General features: G+C 39.5%; 1 protein-coding gene across 1 annotated transcript in view; it reads right to left on the bottom strand.

The window, feature by feature from the left end:
- LOC139728390 (tyrosine-protein phosphatase non-receptor type 1-like) overlaps positions 1-25,307 on the bottom strand; it is a gene marked incomplete at its 3' end in the record, with an annotated part of 78,922 nt that overhangs the window by 40,104 nt on the left and 13,511 nt on the right. The window contains exons 2-4 of the mRNA XM_071639333.1: positions 9,027-9,123; positions 8,397-8,497; positions 6,872-6,970 (exon numbers count right to left, since the gene is read on the bottom strand). Of these exons, the coding sequence (XP_071495434.1) occupies positions 6,872-6,970; positions 8,397-8,497; positions 9,027-9,123 (297 nt within the window). The remainder of the gene's footprint in view (positions 1-6,871; positions 6,971-8,396; positions 8,498-9,026; positions 9,124-25,307) is intronic.

Raw genomic sequence — 25,307 nt, 5'->3', positions numbered from 1 at the left:
CCGTTGCCATGGCAACGCATTATGAAATACTCACAAAAAAAGGTCTCTTGCACATCTGCCTGTGATAGCGGTCACACATGCCAAATTTGAAGTTGATTGCTCAAAAAATGAGAAAGTTGTTCGATCCACAAGTTTTTATGAAAATATGCCGTTGCCATGGCAACGCATTATGCGATACTAATGAAAAAGGTGTCTTGCACATCTACCTTTGATAGCAGTCACACATGCCAAATTTGGGGTCAATTGCTCAAAAAATGAGAGAGGAGTTTGATCCACAACATTTTGCTAGATTTTAAAAAAAAATTGCCGTTGCCATGGCAACTCATTATGCAATACTAACGAAAAAGGTGTCTTGCACATCTCCCTTTGATAGCAGTCACACATGCTAAATTTGGGGATAATTGCTCAAAAAATGAGAGAGTAGTTCGATCCACAAGTTTTTACGAAAATATGCCGTTTCCATGGCAACGCATTATGCGATACTAACGAAAAAGGTGTCTTGCACATCTACCTTTGATAGCGGTCACACATGCCAAATTTGGGGTCAATTGCTCAAAAAATGAGAGAGGAGTTCGACCCACAAGATTTTGCAACGGACCGACCGCCCGACCGCCCGACCGCCCGACCGACCGACCGACCAACCGACCAACCGACCGACCGACCGACCGACCGACCGGCCACCCGACCTCAGGATGATTCCTATATACCCCCCCTACACACTATGTGTGGGTGGGGGTATAAAAAAAAGAAGAGCATTATTTACCATTTGTAGATGAATAAAAAACCCAGCTTTAGTGCTTCAAAATAATTCTGATGTGTGAGTTTGAGATACAAACAACCAGTGCTAATAAAGTTTTTAAAAAAATGTAAAGAAATTAATAAGTAAAAGGGCAAGTCCAAGATATTGTGCACCTTAGGTATGGGACATTCAGAGATTTCAAACCTCTGAAAAGTAATGAAAGAGCACTTGGATTTTACTGTTTATCATCAGTATGACAGGTATCCCTGAGAAGAATATTGTGATTAAGTTTGATGTCATTTGACCTTAGGTTAACATTTTATTAAGAAAAATATGGCAACTTATGTATAGGACCAGAGAAAAAGTAGATCTTTCAATGTAAAGTTTGAATTGAAAATCCTCTGAAAGTACAAATTGTTTTGTATATCATTGATCAAGTTCTGCTTTAGCAGTGAAGAAAGGTACAATACTGAAGTGTCTTTCAACAATGTTTCCCTGCAAAAGAATAAACTAAAGCATATTTTTATGGTGTTAATCTAATCAACAAAAGTACACGTTACATATGGGACAGTTGTCTTTAGTGAGTAAATGCATTCATGGAAATGATTCTAAATTTATCCATTATGCATTGCATAGACATGGGGGAAATAGTGAAATTTTGAGAATTTGACCTTGAGCAAGTACACCCAAAAGTTGATATTTATAGGCACAACTTCGTCCACTCTATACAAATGTATGCATATTATATGCCAAGTTTCATTACCTTACACAGTATTAAAGTTATGCTGTCCACAAAATTGAAAACAGACGGGACTGTAGACAACCAAAAAACATAATGCTTCCAGTGATACTTTGTGGCGGAGGCATAAAAATTGCTAAGCAGCACCATCAAGTCTGGATGAGCGTCAAGAATGCATGCACTTCAAACTGAATTCTCAAGATCAAATGATAGCAGTGCAATCAGCCGATCATCAAAGACCAATATTTACTACACAAGCAAGGAACAGCATTGTAGTTGCGTGACTAGAGATTTAGTTTCAGCAGCATATAAACCATCCGGCAAAATACGATTTCTTGGAAATTAGGTTAAGTAGCCTTCGATCGAGGAAATGTTATGTGTTAATAGGCCATGGCCAACAATGATGGAAAAAAGCATTTTTAGTGGTATGTGCTAGCACGTACATGTAATTCTATGAGATTGCCCAGCCCTAATCCAAGACAAGGGAATTATTGCAATTCAATGGGGTATTTACATTCTTTGCAAACGTAATCTGCATTCGAGAAATAAAATTGGTCTCATTATTTTATAGAACAAATGCACGCAAACAGATAGAATTTCAGTTTATGTTTCATGATCATGGCTTAACCCTATAAAGACTGGGCTATTTTGATGCCTCTCATACCTCTTTCAGGTAATCGTGGATGCGGATAATAGGAGCAATAAGTCGTAAAATTTTGATTACATGAACGGGAGAGGAGTAAAAAAGTGCGCATTATTTTGATGCTGCTATTATTCGCATTATTGCAGCATGAGGAGTAGATCGAGAATACATGAACGCGTTTCACGACTTATGCGCACTAACATTCCACAGTTCGGTCAAAGGTCACTCGATTTCCCGCACAACTGCAGATTGCTGAGCTTGAGCGAGAGCTGTGCATACACGTGAGTACTATATATCACCGGAAACATTACGTTATTATAGAGGCGTGCGCAGTAACCATGACAAATGCTCCCGTCTTTCGCACGGTTATATGAACGGGCGCTCGTGAAAGTAGTGCGCACTTCATGGGATATATGAACGCGATTTTGATTACTTCATCCGCATTATTTGGATGCAGATAATTGAACCGCGATTACCTGAAAGGGGTATCAGGCTCTCAGGACTGGGGGGGCTCATTCAGCACCCCCCCCCCCCAGATCTTGGCCGTTGACCGTGTGATTGCAAAGTCAATTGGCACACGGGTCACCCACAAGGTAATCTACAAAACTGAATGGGTAATTATTTTTAATAAATTAAGCATGCTAATTTCTGCATGAAATTTTAAAAATTGGCTATAAATCTGTAATTAAAGGTCCAAAACTCTAATTTTCGGTCTATGTACTCTTTGTAGGATTATTATTGAATGTACATTAAAACAAGAGACCCGCGGGTCTAGCCGTCACCCGAGTATCGCAAGTTCACCTTTCACGCAGTCACTAATCTAAATTATTCACAGCTCTACCAAAATTTGACCAGGCATTCTCAAGTAGAAGATGAAAATGTATAATGAGGGCCCTAATTTTTTAAGTTCCTTAATTTGGGGGGATTGAAGCCCCCTGGGGCCCTCTGGGTGGGGCATGGTGCCCATTTTTATAAATTGAGATCCTGACCCCCTAGGGATGCTACCTGCCAAGTTTGACGAAAATACATCATGAGGTTTTCAGGAAGAAGATGAAAATGTACAATTCAGGCCCCCATTTGGACCTTCCCAACCACCCCCCCCCCCCCCCCCAATCCCCAAGAGGGGCACCCGTGGATATCCTATGAACAAACTTGAAACTACAGTCATTAATGTACTCACTCATAGTATTATCTTAGCTCTATAACTTAGAGAAGATTTTTAAAGATTCCTTCATTTTGGGGGTTTGGGCCCCCTGGGGGCCCCCTGGGTGGGGCATGGTGCCCATTTTAACAAATTGAGATCCTAACCCCCTAGGGATGCTACCTGCCAAGTTTGGTAAAAATGGGTCATGGGGTTCTCAAGAAGGAGATAAAAATGTACAATTTAGGCCCCATTAGGATGCCTCCTCACCCCCCTCCCCTGGGTCCAAAGAGGGGCACCCCTGATTCTGCCATGAACAAACTTAAAACTACAGTCATCAATGTACTACCTCATAGTATTAACTTAGCTCTATCTCTTCTGGTTCTAGAGAAGAAGATTTTCACAGATTCCTTAATTTGGGGGCATTTGGGCCCCCTGGGGGGGCCCCCTGGGTGGGGCATGGTGCCCATTTTAACAAATTTAGTTCCTAACCCCCTAGGGATGCTACCTGCCAAGTTTGGTGAAAATGGGTCATGGGGTTCTCAAGAAGAAGATGAAAATGTACAATTTAGGCCCCATTAGAACCCCTCCCCACCCCCCTCCCCTGGGTCCCAAGGGGGGCACCCCTGATTCTGCCATGAACAAACTTGAAACTACAGTCATTAATGTACTGACTCATAGTATTAACTTAGCTCTATCACTTCTGGTTCTAGAGAAGAAGATTTTTACAAATTCCTTAATTTTGGGGGGTTTGGGCCCCCCTGGGGGCCCCCTGGGTGGGGCATGGTGCCCATTTTAACAAATTGACTTCCTAACCCCCTAGGGATGCTACCTGCCAAGTTTGATGAAAATCGGTCATGGGGTTTTCAAGAAGAAGATGAAAATGTGAAAAGTTTCCGCACGACGCACGACGCACGACGGACGCTGGACGAAGGGCGATCGCAATAGCTCACTTGAGCCTTTGGCTCAGGTGAGCTAAAAATGGCAGTATCAAAATTTTTTTCTTATGAATTTTATTGTTTTTAAGATTTCTTATGTATTTCATTATTTTCGACTTTCTGTTTTTGATTGTTATTTTCGGAAAATCATAGAAATCATCGGCAACACTATTCCGATCATAAACAACATGAAATTAATTGATTTTAATCAGTAAAAGTAAAAAGAAATGATACATTTATGAATTTTGATCAGAAACAGAATTTGCATTGGATTTGTACATGAAATCATGTTTTTGAGCAATTTTTGGTCTGACATGCACTTACAAAATATTGCGTGACTTCAGGACAGCATACCCGGGCGTCGCGAATTTGGTCTCAAAAGTTGCGCAAGACTTAAAAGAAGAAAGTCATGAAACATCGCGGCGCGAGAATTTTATGTTATAGATCTATTGTAAAAGAGGTCGAGGGGGGCCCCCAAAAGCCCCCCCCCCCCCATTTAGGGTTAAAAAAACATGACTTTAAATCACAGTGGTTGAGGGTCTAAAATGATGGGTGAAGGCAGAATGTTTACCAAAAATCAGGTCTATTTCTATAACTTTTGAGAGAAACTACCAATGAGAATGTATGAGAGACAGAGAAGACCTTAGATTAATGAGACCAAGACATTTTCTGTCTGATAACATTACAAAAACAGTCCAAATGATTTACAGGTAAATTCACGAAAACGTGACAAAAATTAGAGACATCACGGCTAAGGAATTTTCATGGGGAAAAAAAAGAAACTCAAGTAAGACTGACATTGATCACACAGCCAGAATGGATAGCACTGAGTCCCTGATGATCATCATCACATCAAAATAGGCGTTTTCACATCAGCCCGATGTTTCGAAATAGCGTGCTATTTTCTGACTTGGGAAATTAACCCAATCATGAAATAGCGCGCTATTTGATAATGTGCACACAAATTAGCGCGCTAATTGTATCGCTCTGATCAAGATAATTTCTTGAGTCCAACTTGGGAAATTTCTGAAATAGCGGGATAGTAGTGCGCTATTTGATAATGTGAAAACGACTCGAGAAATTAGCGTGATGCATCCCATCATGCCTAGCGTGTGTGACCCGATCGATCGAGGCAAACTGCACACAAATCATGAGGAATTTTTGGAAGTGCATACATTACTGATGCTGTTTGCACATGCTCAGCTGTCGAATTAGCTCGAAAAAATTTGGGGCTAATTCTCCTCAGGCTGATGTGAATAAGAAATGAAATAGCGCGCTAATTCGCAATCGCAAAAAATATCTCGAGCTTGGATTTTTATCGGGCTGATGTGAAAATGCCTAATTTGGAACATGTAATTGTTATCCACACATGACAACTGGATGTCTATCATGTCTAATTCTCTATATCGCAAATGAAAATTTACCAAATCTTGCATAATTCTACTCAAATGTATTGAGTTTGTGGTCAGCTAAAAACAATGACATTGACTTCCTAGTTTGTATTATAGATGTATTGCCTGCAAAATCTTGATCTGTGTTGTATGGAATTGCTTTAGACTTAAGACATTCTGCCACTTTGTCATTTCATGTCTGATTTCACTTATCACTGTTCCCAATTAAATGTAGATTGGACGTTATGTGAAATATATATCAGAAGGCAAATGGCAAGGATTTGCTCTACATCCATGGGGATCTGATACATCAAAGCCCCTAATGAATACAGGTCTTTCAAACCTTGAGGTATACATCATGCATATGAATTGACTTTGTAACTTCCTTTCTCAGGTTCAGTGACCTCATTTTACATTGTCAGTCACATCTTGTTCACTTCCAGAGGAAACTAATGACGGTCTTTTTCCTGGAAAACAGGCATTTTCATTCACCTATCAAACCACATAACAAATCGGCATCCTGCTTTTGTCAAAAGCTTCATACAATGCTTTTTCCTTTCTTCACCAGGAGAACATCAAAATCAGAAAAGCAAGTGAATGATGCAAGTAATCAGTGTGAGTTCATCGGGAGCATAGATGGTATACTTCAAAAACAAAACAAAATACTGATGTAATTCAGGGCATGACCACGAAAGGCAACCAACTAGCAGCTGGGGTATATGTTATTGAACTTAAAAATAATACAAAGTTTTGGTACCTCAAAAGTTTCCCTGAGTCTCCTTGTCTTAGTTTGTGTTTCAGGTTAAAGTACCTTTCATATAACTAACACTGTAAGACTTACTCGCCCCAAAGTGCTCTCATGTCTTAGTACTCATGCAATAATTGTTTCGTACAATACGTGTATATTGATTGTCGCGGTACCGCGTCGAGTCAAACTAACGGCTCGTTCGAATTTTTCAGAGCCCGCTCTGCTCTGGTACGAAACCATTATTGCATGATTACTAAGACATGAAAGCACTTTGGGGCGAGTAAGTCTCACAGTGTTAGTTATATGAAAGGTACTTTAACCTGAAACACAAACTAAGACAAGGAAACTCAGGGAAACTTTCGAGGTACCAAAACTTTATATTATCTTTAAATTGAAATTGAACTGAACTGAAATAATCCATGAAAATGCGCACACACACACACACACACACACACATATACACATTCTTTTTTGAAAAGTCCATGGATGTGACAGGGTGTGTTCACACTGAAGTAGTCGATGACTCTCTTACCTGATGATTCTCCACAAAGTTGTTCAGCATGATGATTGCTCTTGTTTTCTGCTCCCATATCATTTGCCAAAAGTGACCCACTGTCCTTTCAAGAGGTCCCTGCACAACAAAACAAGTTACAATCATGATATAGGATGCAAAACTTTCAACATGTACCAATATGTAAAATACAAAGGCCTAATATCTGTCACTCCAGCCAAGGTAGTAGGACTCCATACAAAACTAACTTGCAATACAAAAAAAAAATAATAATAATAATAATAATAATCATAACAATAGTCTCTTCATAAGCAATGTTTGGGGGAAAAAATCCAAACAATCGAGAGATACTTTGAATGATAAGGATGTGAGTCTGTATTAGATCAATGTAATCATAAAGAAAGAGATTCCTTTAAAAACAACCAATAGTTGATTCATCAACAGTCAGTTCACATGAGCCTATGCAACGGGATTTCCATCTTTACAACTTTTCCATTTCCATCATATGCACAATTCAATCACACTTTTATTCCTTGGTCCCTTTACTTCTTTCAAAAAACCTTCTCACGGAGCATCACCTCTGAATTTGGATTCATATTTTAAGGTGTTTATGCCAGTGCAGCAAAGGAATACCAAAAGGTACTTACAGCAACACATTGCTGCTGATTGCTTTGATATTAATGTTATACTGTAAAAGTGGTTTCTTTCGCGGTGGTTTTATTTTCGCGCTTTTCGCGCTTTGAGGTTGAACCGCGAATTTAACATCACGCGAAAATATTTTGAACTCGTCGCTTGTATAACGCTATCAATACCGACCACGAATTTAAACACACGCGAAAAAGTCAGCACTGATGGAAACCGCGAAAGTTTCTGTACACGAAAGAAACCACTTTTACAGTATGCAAACTTGCATTATTCCATAGGTGTCAATGGCAGCCACAGTTAATATGCGGTCCACCTCTAAATCCATTCGTGTGAGCTGGGGGAAAAAGTGATGACTTTAAACAAAGATGCATTCTTGGAAATTGTTCTCATGAAAAATGTTTGCATAATTGCATATCTGTAGATTGGTAGCCTACAATCTAGGTAGAGGATGCAGCTATTGTCTATTGGCTGTCGCGCTAAACGTCTGATGTGGTGAGATTATTGTTTTTGCTAAGCGATACGTCTGATGCAGCGTGACTATGAACAGTGGAAGCATCCCCTGCCTACAGCCACTTGTCTTGCTTAAGTCGTTGTTTTCTTATTATTGACTATGAACTGGTGGTAGTTTTTAGTATGAAAACTGTCACCAATTCAAAATAGATAATTAGAAAACAACGACTATAGCAACAAGGCAGTGGATGCTTCCACTGTTCATAGTCTCTCTGCATCAGACATATCTCTTAATAGCGAAGATGATAGTCTTGCCACATCAGACGTTCAGCGTAACAGCAAATACAATAGCTGTATCCTCCGCCTAGATTACAGGCTAGTAGAGTTGAAGCACAGAGAAAAAACAGGCAGAGAAGAATAAAATGTTGCAGAAGAGTGCAGTGCGCTTTACCTGAGTGAGAATGTACTTGCGTTTGCTGAGGGGAGCCTCGATTAGACTGGCGTTGATGTAGTGGACCTCACCTCTCTTTAGGTGTATTCTTGTGTGATTGTCTGTATGGGCGGGGGGGGGGGGGGGGGGGGGGGGACAAGAGTAAAAGTAATATAGAGTTGTACTTTAGGATATCTTCACTCTCATTTCACCTGTTACGAAGTACATAGTCAAAATAGAATATCTTACTTTGGCAGAGGTATTCACACACTGTTATCTGTATTAACCTTCAGAGTGCTACTCTGTTGCAACTGCTACAATAGACATATCATCCCCAGATAGTTGCCATGGCCTTTTATCAGCCACTATTAAATGCATGATAGACATTAATAAATGATGATGGCACAAAAGTCAAGACAAAGCCAATCACTCTTGCTTTAAATAGTTAAAGTCCCTTTTTGCAAGCAATCTTTAATCTACACTAACCTCATCACACATTATCCCCCTAAACAAACAAACAAACAAACAAACAAACAAACAAAACCCCACAACGACAAACAAACAGAAGACACATAAATCAAAGAAAGCTTTTTGAACATTGACACCTATACTCATCTAATGTCAATATTATCAAAGGATGCTTCTACTTACAAGGATGGATGTCACGATATCTGTTTAGGCCTTTATTTACAGGATCCTTAGCATCTGTTGTTAACAACTCATAGCAGCTACTCTCCTTCTGAATGTCCTGAAAAGAATACACATAGGAAGAACAGTTTTATTTCCAAGTGACGAAATAAAAGAAAAAAGTTCTGAAGGCATCATTTATACAATATCAGGTCTCTTTACCAGAATGAGTTAGACTGTCCACATGTATTTTGCATTTTTACACTCTGTGATATCTGTAACTACAAAAAAAAAAAAAAAGTGAATGTTTCAATTGTTGTGTTTTGTCCATGTAAGTCGTAACTCTGAACTGCAATGTATCACCTTTTTTTTTTTTTTTTTTTTTTATGCTTGTTAGCTAATGAAACACGGAATGGTGACCTTGCCCTTGTGTTCCTGCACAGCCATAATGTGTGTTTTGAATGATGGGGAAAAAAATCTCAAGATATTTTGCTCCAGTGTTCAGGAACTCGCCACAGTGCTAGTTACTGCACTTTCTCTCAGATTATCAAGATAATTCTGAAATCATTGCAAGATTTCTTAGGATTTGGATCACAATGCTGATTGCTTTCTTTACAATGTAGAGGGATCTTTATGCCCACACAGATAAAAATCTCGAGATTTGTAATTGATTTGGCGATGCAAATCTCAAGATTTGTATCCCACTTAAATTTGCTTCAGTGTGAATACTAGTATTTACTATGGATGTATGTAACACTTATCCGTGCACTGCATTGTGCAAATAAGCAATATCTGTTCATCGTCACATAACCTTACCTCTTAGTCCATGGGCCAAGACCCGAAAAGTGGGTTGTTGGTACCATCTGAGGTGGCACAACCTTTTTGGTGTCAGTTTGTTTGTCGGGCATAGATATGCTTATCAAGCTATGATAGCATTTCCAAATGAGTAGCTTAGTCATAATAAATGAATTTTTAACCAATTTGGTTTCGTATTTATATCCCTATACTTCTGAATCGAAACTAAACCGCTATACAAAGAAGAGCACTGCCTTCTGTATGTCCACAGGTGTTCTGTTGTAAACGCGGTGTGCTTAGTCTTTATTCAAGGCAGCGAAGGGAATATCCAAAGGGTTATGATGTCCACAGCTGTCACGCGGTGCGCTTAGTTCTTTATCTAGACCAATGTACCGTTATCATATCTAAAGTTCCTCATAAAAGGGATTATCCATACTGTTTTTATACTACCCTATCAACAAATACATCAGTTTTAAACAAAAATCACTCTGTTCATTTACAATATCATTCATTATAATGTATCGTCGCCGTTACATTGTTTTTGCATTATCTTATATTGTTGGAGGGAAATAAAGCGACATTGGCGTGGTATCAGCGTTTTCACCGTAGCGTTTTCACCAGAAAATGATAAATGATTGAAAAATACGGTAAAATTCACTAGGAATTGCTTTTGTTGTTGTTGTTGTTTTTAGATAAAAGGATATACACTGTATCATACGCTTTGGATATTCCCTTCGCCGTCTAGAATAAAGACTAAGCGCTGTGGACATCATAACCTTTGGATATTCCCTTCGCTGCCTTGAATAAAGACTAAGCGCACCGCGTTTACAACAGAACACCTGTGAACATACCATAGAGCTGCATTTTACAGCTCTATGGAACATACAGAAGACAGTGCTCTTCTTTGTATGGCGGTTAGTTTCGATTCAGAAGTATAGGGATATAACAACGAGACCAAATTGGTTAAAAATTCATTTACTATGACTAAGCTACTCATTTGGAAATGCTATCATAGCTTGATAAGCATATCTATGCCCGACAAACAAAATGACACCAAAAAGGTTTTGCCACCTCAGATGGTACCAATATCTGGCCTGGCCCATGGACTATCTCTACCTACCACTAATGATAACCCTGCCACTACTTATTCAATATTCCAAGTTTACAACTCAATTTTGCTGGTATAACTTAATGTGCAAGGCATCTTTGGTTTGGGATTTTTTCCTCCTTCTTCTTTACCTGCCTTTGACTAATGTGTCTTGAGCTGCATTCATTATTAGCAAATTTATCATGTGGCAGTCTGACATTGGGAAAAAAATTGTTAAGAAAATGAGAGAGGACAAAGAAATGAGAAATTGTGGCTTATGGACATGGACAAGAGCACAAAAGGTTATGTCCAACTTAGCCAAGTATGGAAGGGAAGGGGGGGGGGGGCTATCAAAGAGAAATCAGCACAGATTGTGCATGCATGTTTGTGCATGTACCCTATGTATGCAATGTAGGGATGACATCATAATGCAACTTATAGAAAACAATCATCAAGAGGCATAGGCCAAAAAGCAAAGCAAAGTAAACCATATTATACAACACCTACGTTGTATTTAGAATGTAGGTATCCGATTGGTCGATTGCCCATCACGTGACATTTAGTGAAAGGTTCCATTGCACACTCTGGCTGTCTCAGCAGTGCAATTTTTTTTTACCAAAATGTTCCATTGCATGTGCTCTGATGTCACAATAAACAAACATGTGCAGCGCGCACTCAACAATTACAAGCTCGTACTTTTGTCACTCACTTTTGTAAACAACTCCGTTTCCCATAAGTACTACGTATGTACACATGTACATACACGTCGACTGCGACTGTGAGGCTACTCATTCGTCTTTCACGGAAAATGGTTGCCATTTCTGTGCTAAGTTCAAGAATCTGTGAGTATCAAGTCTGTTGACGATCGAGGTGTTGTATAAAACAAATAGTGTATGGTCTTTACTCGTGCAATGGAACCAGATTTCGCACTCGGTGAAAGATGAGGCGCACTATTCAACTCGGCTTCGCCTCGTTGAACAGAGCGCCTCTATCTTTCACCTTAGCGCGAAAGCTGTACCATTGCACTTGAGACCATTCACTATTTGTATACCATTTCATACAATACCATGGTTCCCATTCCAGATTGTGGAGAAAGCATACCTTGTGAGCTATTTTTGGACTCAAGTCAGATTTGTAGCAACCGTTTTGTAGCAACCAACACATACATCTCATACGCCTGTGTCTATGCTACATGCAAGTGTCACAAACATAGAGAATCAGCTCTTTGCATTATGTCATACTGCATGTTACGCACATTCTTCTCATGTCAACAGCCAGAACGGTACAATTTTGGACCACCTTGCTTTCAAGCACTCTCTGGCATGGCACAGTACGGTAAGTTTTTGGTGCACATCAGGAAGTGGTCCACTTTTGGTGTGGTATGATACGTGGTATGCTCAAGTTGACTATGATAGAGTAAAGATGAATGAACATAATGGCTAACTTTGCACTAGACTGTGCACATATGAGCAAGTCAAAGAATTTTAAAGATTCATGTTTCACAAGTAGTGAATAGGACCCCGTTTACAGTGTGGGGCTGGGCCGAGCCGCGGCCGAGCCCAGCCTCAATTGCAGGGCCGAGCCCCGCAATTTTGTCCGTTTACACGGCCGGGCTCAGCCGCGCTTTTAATTCAAACCTTTCAATATTTTGTCGTAGTGGAGCTCTGCTTGTAAACAAAAGCAATTTGGTATGTATAGTCTGGTTTTCAGACCCTTTGCCAACTGGATTCCATGGCGACGAAGTCGCCGTTCGGAGCAAAGGCCTTTGCCGAAGGAAAAATCCTTTGCAGGACAAAACCACCTTAAACTATACTAGTTTTCGACGTTGAGGGGGTTAATATCCTGAATAACAAAATAGTACGGGCAGAGGGTTTGGAAGCCAGACTAAATTTGGCCGCGCATTTAGCCCAGTTTGCGTTTACACTGAGAAAAGGCCGGGCTCGGCCTCGGCTCGGCTGCGGCCGAGACCACCTCCAGAGTGTGGCCAAATGCGCGGCCAATTTTGGCCCCGCATTTGGCCTTTTGCGCGTTTATACTGAAATGAAGGCGGGCTCAGCCACGGCCGAGCCTCGCACTGTAAACGGGGTCCTAGATGCTCAGAGTGTACAAGAGCCATCGTGCATCAGACATTCTTAGCAAGTTGTCCAACCTGCATTCAGTACCTTGTAAATTTGACAGTTAAGGTTCAAATTTGACACCCTTACCACTTGTTCCTGCAAGCACTGAGCAGCAAATAAATTTTATTCATATAATACCTATAAAGGCAAGTCATCTACTTGAATGGTACAATAAATTGAAAGAGCTTTAGTAAGAGGTCTACTTGACAGAGAGCCAAATATTTACACTTGACGACACAAGCCCCCTGATGTTGCATATCCTGACAATATCCACTTACAGTATTTTGTGTTACAATTTTTTTTGATGATCAAACTAATAAAGAGAAGTTGATGATAAACCGATATTTGAAAAATAACTTCAGATGCACCGACGCACTATCTACCCCATTTAATTATATTCTCAACAGAACAATACTATCTGACAATAAACTTTTCTGATATGATCACTTATGAGCATCTCACTTCGTGTGACCTGTTCAAATACATATTTACTTACGGACACATATTCATGGAAAGTTGGGTGGAATCAGAACCAGACAAGTGTATGTGCTAGAGTAATACAGTCACGAGTGTGTACCGGGGTAAACACTTCTGAGTTAGGCAGCACTTGAACTTTGCATTTTGCCCAAGTGAAACAATGTGCAGAAGCAAGTAATGATAGTAGGTAAGAGCTACCATAAAAAGAGCCAGAAGTGATCCCAAGAACTCATTTAAAAATATATTACTTTGAGGTTACACAATTTGGCAATCATAGCTTTGTGGTTGCCATCAAAGGTATCAGGAATGACAGCACTGAGCTTGGTACAGTCTATTACTGTAAAAGTGGATATGATGTTCTCAGCGACTTATTTTTCGCGCTCTGCTGGGTAAGAAGAGTTTCGCGTGTTTTTAATTCCGCGGAATCAAGACATCAACTATGTACTGATACATATGGCAAGCAAAAATATTCGCATGCTTTTATTTTCACACTAGTTTCTGGTTGCGTGAAATGCGCGAAAATTTCAACACCGCAAAAATTTCCACTTTTACAGTACTGTATGCAAGCACATAGATCTATGACCTTCTAATATTCATTATTACAATGATAAAGCAAGACTGGAACAGTTATTGCTTGAGTAGACAGCAGTCACAGAAGCTAGAGGTGTCCAAGTTTAAAAGAGCTAAGAGAACACTGTCTTGTTGACACACAGGCATATCACTGATTAACGAACACTAGATTTATACCCTAAATCCATTCTAGGCTTACATGTATATAATGGCTGGAATAAAGAGCATAAAATCAGAAACAGTCCAGAATCTAGACTTTTACTTCACAACCTCTTGCCAGTTACATCTATTGGAAGCATTTCTCTTTCTTGTTTGTTTGCTGTTGATTTTTTTTTCCCTTTTTTTTTTTTTTTTTTTTGGGGGGGGGGGCCATAATTAGGATATTTCCCACATTGCTGGATCCACCTGCAGCATTCAAAATACATCCATGTGAGACTAAAATGGTAGTTTGCACAGGCCAAGTATGTTATTTGTAATACCAACAGGAGGAAGAGTTGTCTGCCCCCACCCCCCCCCCCCACATCATTTACCTACTAAAGAGTTAGGGAAGTAAGGGTGACTCATTCTTTTTTTCTTCTTTTCTTTCTTAAATTGAAGTGGTCTACCACCGATAACCCTGATGACCCTCTTATATCCTAACATCCTCCACGGGACATCCTACAGCCAATCCTCAAAAATAAAAATGAAAAAAAAAATGCAACAAAATAGCATTGATATCAAATCACAGGGTTAAGGTGTTGGGCTATTACTTACTACACTGGCATGATCTGTGTACCAGGTGTAACGGCAGCATACTTTCTTGTTTCAACCCATTGTACATCACACCAACATGGGCCTTTAAACCCACTGGCGCACAAATCCCCCATTTTGTGGGATACATTTTGTATGTGAAAACTTGAATGACCCATGACCCAAGAGACTCCCTCAGAACACGTAGAAATAATAAATAGTCCAATTTTCCTAAAACTTTCACTGATGTGTTCTACTAATGTTGCTGCTTTCACTCAATCTGTACAGCTCTTTGGGTTTTGGTTTCCTTTAACCCGTTGAGGACAAGCCCCGAGTATGCTTGGGCAGGTGTCTATGGGAGATGTGTGTTGTAGCAAAATCAGCTCATTCTCAATGAATTAAACCCACTATTTCTTGGTACTATTTGTTGCATTGAGCAGCAAAACTGAATTCTTAAAACCATAATTTCTCGGTACTTCGTGAACAGGCTGTATACGTGTGCCCCTCCCTGTGAATGTGAGACTTCAACCAAAATGTAAAATGTGAATGATACAACACAGCTTTGCTGGAACATAAGTCATGGCAGAGGTGACACACAGAATCATCTCACAGAGAGTAGGAAGTATCACAGACATCACCCAGCTTTGATGAACTCTCCTGCATTAGAATATCTGTGATAAGGATATATGAGGGTGAAGGCTGTCTATTTTTCTATTTTTGAGATATAGTCCTGAACATATTCCAAGTGGTTTCCCTCAAAAATATGAAAGGATGTGTCTAGACAATTAGGTTGAGCACAAAATACAGAGATTTCTGTGACTATGTACCGCATTATCATTTTTTTTTTTAAATGTGGAACACCAATGTGAATCATATTTGACATCTGCAAAGGTCATATTCATAGCAGTTTTCAGAATTCACATTAACATTGCTCATGTACAAATTCAATATCACATGACTAAATTGTGAGGAAAATCCTTGACAAACCATTGCAAGAACTCTGAGTTAATGTCATTAAAAAAAAATGGCTTGTTGAACTAATTTCAACATCCCTCACACTAACTCTTGTCGCAACAGGTTTTAAAAAAAAGAAAAAAAAGTTCAAATCAAGAGGAGAGAGCGAGCGGTACTGTTTTAACAGACACACACCAAAAACCTTTTCCACGCAGGTTTCCATAACAACCTACCCATTCATGCGTGAAAGGGGTGTGGTTACAATCCATGCACATGATTTGTCATTCTGTTTTGTTTGTCATTCTGTTTTGATTATCACACACGGTATGTGTATTGAGTGCATCAAAGGAATGTTACCATGAGAGCATCTTAACAGAAGGATTGTCGCGGTAATTACCCTAGCTGGTTAGGGCAGATTTTGCCAAACGTTACAATAGATTTTGCCAAATTTTACAACAGCGTTCGAGCAACATTTTGCAGGGACTGTTTAATTAACAGGCAGGGTAAAAAAAAAGATTGCCTGGACATTGTTGTGGTCATTCTAATTTGAAAGGCTGTGCTAAAATAGGGCTTTGGACACCTATCACTATGAGGCTGAGCCATTAAAAGAAAAAAAAAGAAAAAAATGTATTAAGGCCCATTATGTTAAAAACACCAAACTTAACAGTACTTTAAAGGTATTGTTTACCACTGGGAGCAGTGATTCAAAAAAATTTCAAGTTATCAAATTTGATACATTATTAGTGTAGGTTACAAAACATCCAATCATATAATAAAAAATAGCAACAGAGCCTAAAATATAAGGATATATATATCACTATTTTTCCCACTAAACAATAATTGTTGACCATTTATTCTAGAAACAAATTTATCATAACTATTGTTCATATTTTGTATATCTAACAAAACTTAACATTGATTACACTGACAAACATTTTTACATTAGTTGTTTCTATCCCTACTCCAAATTGATAACTATTTTGAAGTATACTAAGCTGGGTTTTTGTTTCACCTGCAAATGACAAAAAATGCCTTTAAAAGTGGCCATCCCACCTTCACAAATCTCACATTTTGCTGTGATGTGTGTGTGATTTCAGTGTGATGTGGGTCCAAAACACCATCAAGATTTTTCAAGTATCAAGTGAGAAATAAATCCAAAATATAATTTCAGGTTAGAATTTGACCCAGGCATTGCTCAATCTGCCAAATGCACTCTGCTGTTTCCTCCTGCCTTATCTTTTCATAAACTGGACATAATTAGTGCATGTTTTGGAGGTTTGTTGCAAATACTGATAATCTGCCTACAACTTAATAATACACTGTATGACTCTCTCCCCATGCTTTTGAAATTGCACTCTTCCATCAAACTGAAAATGGGACTATTTTCATCTCCATACGACAGCTGTTCTGTGGCTCTGAGGTTTGGCAGGGGAATAATAGGCATCCAATCTGCTTTTAAAATGTGTAGTTCAAGTAGCCCGCAGCAGCAGCACTTTTACTACATACTAGCAGCACCCGTGGAAATCCACGGGTCTGAGGGGTTTTATTTTTTTTTCTCATAATACGATTTTGCACATTTTTATTGAAGAAATAAAAAGAAAAGTCTTCTCATTCTTTCGTTAATTGTGCTGTCTTCTAAATGACCACCCTTCCCAGAAATTTTATAATACATTTTTGTAGTATATGCCAGGCGATCCGGTCCATTGGTAGGGATCATTCCCGCCACTACTTGCTTTTATTATAGAACTTGAGTTTCGAGGGGTTATTTGCACCCGTTGAAGTCCAACAGTTGTCTTGTTGCCCCTCACCCCTCCCCCCCCCCTCACGCACACACACATTTCCACCTCCGCAGGGCAAAAAACAAAAACATTCAGGGAAAAATTACCAAAAACGCAAATGAGATTCCCCGAAAGTTCTGCCCACAGGTTGTTCCCGTCGAAACGGGAAGATATTAACACTATGACTTTGATTACCCCCTGCTCTTGCATCCACGCGGGCACCCGCGGGAATCCACGGCTGGTCTCAAGGCCTCGGTTTGTTTTGTGGGTTTTTTTTCATGTTTCTTTTCCCCACGTTATGAGAGAAAAATAAGATATTTTCGTCTTCATAATTTTGCTCCCTCCTTTTTGTTTTTAATCACCAAAACTTGGCTTGATATATCATATTAATATAGAACTACATCTGCTTCAGATTGTACACTATCATAATTAATATTAGGCAGGGCTCGACACTAACGGTGGCCTGGTGGCCCGGGGCCACCAAAATTGAAAGTCGGGCCACCAAATTTCAAAAAAGGGGAAATTTGGTGGCCCGCCTCGGGCCACCAAATTTTTTTGAAAAGTACGTCAATTAATTCGTAACTTTTTGCGCCGGAAATTAGCAGTTATATTTGTTTAAAGGATGGATGAAAAGGACTGAATGAGTGCCTGAAAGTGAGTGTTGGAGTTTGTTGAGGTTTATTTATGAGTAGATGTATGTCCAACTTCCAATTCTTACTATGACTGGATAAAACTTAGATATTTGACTCATTAAAAAAAAACAGGACTTTTAATGTCTTTTTACTGTTTCTTTTTTCGGGGCCATCAAATTTTTCTCTCGGGCCACCAAAAATTTGAAATTGAGGATTTTGGTGGCCCCATCGGGCCACCAAACAAAAAAGTTAGTGTCGAGCCCTGTATTAGGCCTACAATTATTGCTCCTATTATTGTTATTATTATATCATTATTATCATTATCCTTATCATTATTATTATTATTATTATCATCATCATCATCATTGTTATTATTTGGGGAGGGGGAGATCATAGTCATCAGGTTTAATAGGCACCCGTGGGAGTAGGTTCTCACGACCTCGTATTTTTTTTCTTTAATATTTTTCCCATGTTATGGAAGAAAGAAGAATATATACAGTCAAACCTGCCTTAGCGGCCACCTCTCTATAGCGGCCACCTGTCTATAGCGGCCACTGAAAAATCCCCCCGAGAGAAAAGCCATGTTAAAGACCCTGTGTATAGCGGCCACCTGTCTAACGCGGCCAGCGGCCACAAATTTTGTTTCCCGCGGTAGATTTTAACCTGTCTATAGCGGTCAAAAACCCGATGGAGCCGTAGCCGAGCTGATAATTCAGGGTGTTTTTCTGCTTTTTAGCCGTGCCAGTCATTTCTGGGCAACATTCAGCGATCGCCACCGTTGCATTCATCACTTATTCAGTCACAATAATGCACTAATTCATGACTGTGCACATGCTACATCTAGTGTACTGTGCAACAATTTCATAAACACCGGCATTGTTCTATGCATGATACACACGTGTGCATACGTACACACATAAATGTACATGTATATACAACAATGATACATGTACATGTAGGCAATGCACACAAAGTTGGATTACCTGTCTATAGCGGCCACCTGTCTATAACGGCCACTTTTTCCGTATCCCTTGGGTGGCCGCTATAGACAGGTTTGACTGTACATCACTGCATTCGTCTTCATTTGCTCCCTCTTTTTTTTTGGTCACCAAAACTTGGTTTGATAGACCATAGAACCACACATTCTATTTCCACTTGCAATTTTAAAAATAGGCGGTCGGCAAAGCGAGGTTTTCCTCTACGTCCGCTCATCTTATGAATATGTATGATTACAGCAGCTCTGTGCACAGTAAACGAATGGACACAGCTGCGCGTGTAATCTGATATGTAAGGGTACGATCGGCAAATATATTTAGCCGCGTCCTAAACAGTCTGCGTACAATGACACCGGACTTGAGAGCAAACGGCGAGCAAACTAAATGACGTACCTGAGCTGCATATAGTATTCTGCAGTTGTGCAAAATACAATTACATAACCAACGTTCGTTGTTTTCATTTGGGGACGCCAATAATGGCCAACTGTACGTAAATGCCCTTGTAGTCCATATCACGCACACACAGATTCGTGTAACCATCGTCAATACATTCAGTACACGTAACAGGCGGAGGCAAAGGTACATCACAGAACTATATACACACAGTGTAGAGTGTGTATAGAGTACTGCGAGGTACATTGTGTGTGTGCGTGCGCGTCCGCCGGAAGATGTCAGAGATTTCGCTGCACCATCATCTTTAGTATCCCCCAGTGTCTCTGCAAGCTAAAAGATGGAAGATCGAGAAAGCAGGAGGCCAGCGCAGGTGCCGTGAATATTGAAACGCTCGGCTCTTTCGTCACGCACAAAAATGCATTATGCATGTAGCTAATTAATTTTTCTTTTTCGTCCTCGACGTCGACACGGAGGCGGAGAGGGGACGAAAGGCGCGCCATTCGATGTAGGATACTCTCCTGCGGCCGACGGCACCGGTCGCAACTGCCCGGAGCCAACGGCTCGGGAGGAGATAGAGAAACCAGCAACGCCGAAATAAAACAGGAAATACATAAGGCCGCGACAACAACAACAACTTCGAGTATTATAGTATAGGATACTTGAAGCCAAGCTCATGCACAGTGCAAAAATAAGAATATGGACTCCAACTCACTTAGAAAAAAAGAACAGTGCCATGTCAATCAGCTGATGCAAAGCAAGGATTCTGACAAATCTGATGACTTTCATACTTCCACTTTTCTATATTTTTTTAAGCATTAAAACAAACATAAAATCTCAGTTAGGGTCTGCAGCAAATATATTGTGCATTATTCACCAGCACACAGAATCTCTGATGACTTATTAAAGAAACTTAAAAATATAGCTCAGTAACTGTTGCAACAACTGTTTTAAGATCAACATGCGGTGAAGGTCATGGAAGGTTGCAGTGTTATCAGTAATAGTAATATCAGAACTATAGTCACTCAGTTCTTCATTCAGAGTCCAACACTACACCATATAACTATGAAAAAATATATGACCAGAGTTTGGGCTATAATGTAGCACTTGCTGTGTTTCATGAATAATACAGTGCAGCTGATGAATCCATCATGCAGTACAAGTGTAAAGCAAGACTTCTCCCATGTTACTGTGTCATAACTATAAATGGCAGAGGCATTCCATATATCTGATATGTACATAACCCTTCTCACCTGTCTTAAATATACTGTAAAACGAGGAATGTTTGCATTCATTTTAATTTCACGAATTTCGCCAGCGCCAAAATTCGCGAAATTAAAGTGCATGCGAAAGTTCTTGTCTACACTCTATGCATTGAATGCCAGTGATGGTTCGCGAAAATTTCATGTCGTGAAAAAGGCCGTCAGCCCCAAACTCGCGATAATTTCATGCCACGAACATATCATGTTTTACAGTAAATTATCTTCTCTCTCACATACATGTACACACACATGCACATGTGCTCCTGCACACATGTCACACCATACGCATCTATACAACAAATGCTGAATTGGTACTGTATCAGCCAAAATGCATGCCTTGTCCTTGTGTGTTTGCAGTCCACCAGCCTTGATGGACATAAATTATTCCTTCCCTCTCTCTCTCTCTCTTTCATCTATTCTCCTATTACTGTATATATCCATTCATCAATCTAACCATCCCCGCCTTCCCCTCTCCCATCCCACAGCTCCCTACTGCTGAGTAAGGGGGTAAAAAATCAGTACATATGTCATTTTCCAAGAAACTGCCAGGGACCCTGAATCCCTTGATTGGATGGAGTGTGCATGAGACTCTAGAGGGAGTGGAGGGCACATTGTAGAGGCTTTCTCCCTACTATGTGTGCATCCCAACATCACATTTGTCTTTTATTCCCCCCTCCCCCTCCCCCCCCCCCCCCCCCCCCCCAGCCATGTGCATTTCATCAAGCAACTAATACAAGGGTCAAAATCCTGGATTATAACGTGGCTGCCAACCGTTACTACCCAGCTGGTCAAGATTCAATGTTTTCAACAACAACAACAACAGCAACACATAATTTTGCCTGCGAACAGATCTATGCATTGCACAGTTGTCCATACTTCAAACGTCATCACTTTACACCTCTCAAAGTCAATGATTGTATGATTTGACAAATGAAAACTCCGATAAGATGACAGTATTTACTTTTGACAATGAAAACTCCAATAAGATGACAGTATTTTAAAGAAAAGTTGACTGATGTACACCATCTAGGTCCTATTTGTTTCTTATTTGTGTGTGTCCACTTTACAGTCATTCACAGTTTTGAACAGTTTCATATTACAAGGACTGTGCCACTGGATAAATTCCAATCATCGCATTCAGAATTGAGTGTTTTCATATTGAACACTGGTGTACAATTTGTAGATGAAAACAAGAAATAGTGTTGTGCAGTGAATCCACATGGTTACCCTTTGCAACTTGTTCCCCTGATATATGAAATGATACAAATAACCATCAATATTTAGTGGGATTTCCAGTTTGATTTTGGTAATGAATTCAACTGCAGGAAATTTTATTCTTACCAACAAGTTATTCTGCTGTAGTAGTGACTTGGCAGCAACAATTTCTGGAAGGAAACGTTTTTTTATACACCATAAGCTGACAAAAGCGAAAGAAAATGACCTTAAGTCGCATTTTCTCAAATGTTTTGCAGAACAAACAATTGGAAGAGCTATGAAACATCGCATCTGTATAAGCTGTTATTTTTGCGGGTCTAGGGCAATTACAATTACATAATCCTTTCGAGCATGTACGAATTGGTCACAGACACATATTTTTGCGCATGACATAAGATATTGTTTTCGCGAATTGACACCAGGGCTATCGCAAGTGCACTATTACTTTACGTGTGTGGCGACATTTTCACGCGTCGTTAAATTCATGATCCAACAGTGATTAGCGAAATTCGCGAAAATTAAACCCTTGCGAAAATAACAGCTTATACAGTATACCATAAGCACCTGACTTCCCAGTGTGGCATCTCCAGAAGACCTCTGAAAACTTTTGACAGAAATATTACATAATATGTACACATGAGATACACCAATGTGCATCACAGACTGCATGAAGACTGTTGCATGATTTGAATCTATGTACAACCAAATAAAAGAGAAATGATAGCCTCATATGAAGTATGGGCAAATTGAAGGAATCCCAATACAATTGAACAACAACAACAACAAAGATAGTAAAATCATCTACTATGAAAGTACAACGGGCAGAAAGAGTTGAAGTATCATTGCAGCTTCTCTGAGCAGGATCTTTTTTGTTGTGAAAGCAGGAAGTGTATCATAATTTCCTGATTATGACCAAGTGGGATGCCAATATTTCCGGTAGGTAAAAGATGATGTCAATATTTCCTGAGGGAAATAAAGACAAAAAAAGACAGACTGATGATTATTCATCAAAAACCAAAGTGAGGAAGTTGGGAAGCCAAGCAACCCTACATCATATTATTATGACACAAGGTTATATATTGTGTACTATTTATTCTGTTTCCACAGCACCAAGAGTACCTTTTGAGGTAGAATGAGCACTTTATAAGAGTCCGGTATTACTGTTGGTCCTGTTTTTATTACAATATACAGGGATGATATTGCAGTCTGTTGAAATTTTCAGGTGATTTTGATACATGGAAAAAGCAAAATGTGTATAGACTTGAGAAAAAAAAATCTGAAATCGGATTTAAATCTACAGAATATCATGCCTGAATATATCAATCTGAGAACATATGAAAAAAATATCCTGTATCAGGCAGGCTTAACATTAATGACATTTATTACAACTTAATTACAATGACTACATCACTTCAAAGTAAGTTTCATCTGTTCAAGCCCGCCACACACTCTACGACGCACGACTACATATGAATGACAGACTTTGGATCCGAAATAAATCACAACAGCCTCACAATAAACATGCTTGTTTATTTCAGATCTAATGTCTGTCAGTCATATAGTCATGAGTCGTATAGTGTGCGGCAGGTTTAAGAAGTTGAGAAACAGCTATAAAATAGTATATCAATAACAAATGACAGAAAAGCCATGATTTTGAGATTCAGTATATCTGATATGGCATCCTACACAAACATTCAACACCACTACATCAAGCAAACTTGAAGCAGCAGAATATGCCCACTGAAATTCTTATGATATCAGCAATAACATGCCTAGATGTCACCCCAGTGCAGGCAAGCAAACCCTCTACATCTGAAACATTCCTATCATTTGAGGCAGGTGCACCTCTGATATAGCATACAGTTGTAGATTGCAGTCCAACAGGACTTTCACACACTTCAACGATGCACTATCATATCTGCAAGACAGTCTAGCAAGCAATATTTGGTATGCCTTCAGCAATTAGGACCCAGCAATATGTGGCATGACAGGGTGGGCACAGGTAAAAGATGACTCGCAAAACATCTCTCTGTGCGCTGGAGAGAGGCCCAACCTTGCGTTTTATGATTCGCAGAAAAAAGTGCTGGTAGATCTCTCAGATCAAGCATTCATCAACATTTGGCCTGGACACCAGATACTGCATAAATACCACACTCGTGTGAGGATGACTAAAAGGGAAATACTACAGACATGAATGTCAATGCACACAGCTTATTCGAATGAAAATAAAGAATGAACGAAAGAGGTTATTAGAGCAAAGCGGTGAAGACGTACTACACCTATGAAAGATTTTTATCAGTTGTCTCCCTCTGTACAAATGTATGTGTAAGATCACAACTGCTGATCGACATTTAACAAACGTGTGGAAAAAAGGAACAGGCAGGATTCCAACCTGTCATCTACTGTTTCTGCTTTCAGGGCAGCGACACTACCACCAGGCTAGCCTTTGTAGTTGCCGGTAGTGACACAACGAACTTGGAACAAATACCCAGGCTCTGAAACTGATAAAACTGATAAAAATCTTTCATAGAATATGGAATTCAATGTTGCTGTTGTTGTTGTTGTTTTTTTTTTTTTTTGGTTATATATGGCCAAAGATGTCCCCCCCCCCCCTCCCCATATCAGTTTGCACTTTGCCCAAAGCACACATCACAATTACCATTATCACTAGAACTAAGTCCTCCATGTCTTACAGGGCAATGTATGCCAAGGAAAAATCTTATTTCAGGGACAAGCCAATACAAACACAATATACAGCATCACAGTTTGGAGGGAATCTGATAACCATGAAAGTTCTGACCATATACGAGTCGGCGAGTTATCTGACACATCACTCAATGAATACTTCATAATATTTAGCCGACTCAATTACCTGAGTGGGACAGTTACAGTTTATGATGCAAGCTTGTGACTTGCATTGTGCATGTAATTACACTTACTTTGAATTTCTGATAAGAAAACAAAAAGATTCTTAATCATTTTACTACAAAATTTGCATGCCTACAGTATACAGTGTATTCAGGGTACTTAATGCTACTATGCATTGTTTAATACCAGGGAAGTTCAATTCTTCATTTATATTCAAGAAAATCATTTTACTCTCACATGTATACAAAGAATATGAAATAGCATGTGTATGACATCAGGTGACTGAGATGTTTCAGACAGACCGAAATCTTTAAAAAAAAAAAAATCTAAAATTTGTTGAATGTCCTATTCTGTGTGAGGAGTCAGTGTCTCTTTGGTTTTTTACCAATGTCATCTGCCAAGGTAGAATTCTTGCTGCAGCGAATTTCTGCACAAA

The sequence above is a fragment of the Diadema antillarum genome, unplaced genomic scaffold, assembly GCF_040938485.1.
Source record: "Diadema antillarum isolate AM-2024a unplaced genomic scaffold, OU_Dant_1.0 seq00000177_RagTag, whole genome shotgun sequence".
Taxonomy (NCBI): Eukaryota; Metazoa; Echinodermata; class Echinoidea; order Diadematoida; family Diadematidae; genus Diadema; species Diadema antillarum.
Note: the sequence above shows the minus strand (reverse complement) of the source record. Positions and strands in the feature narration are given on the sequence as shown.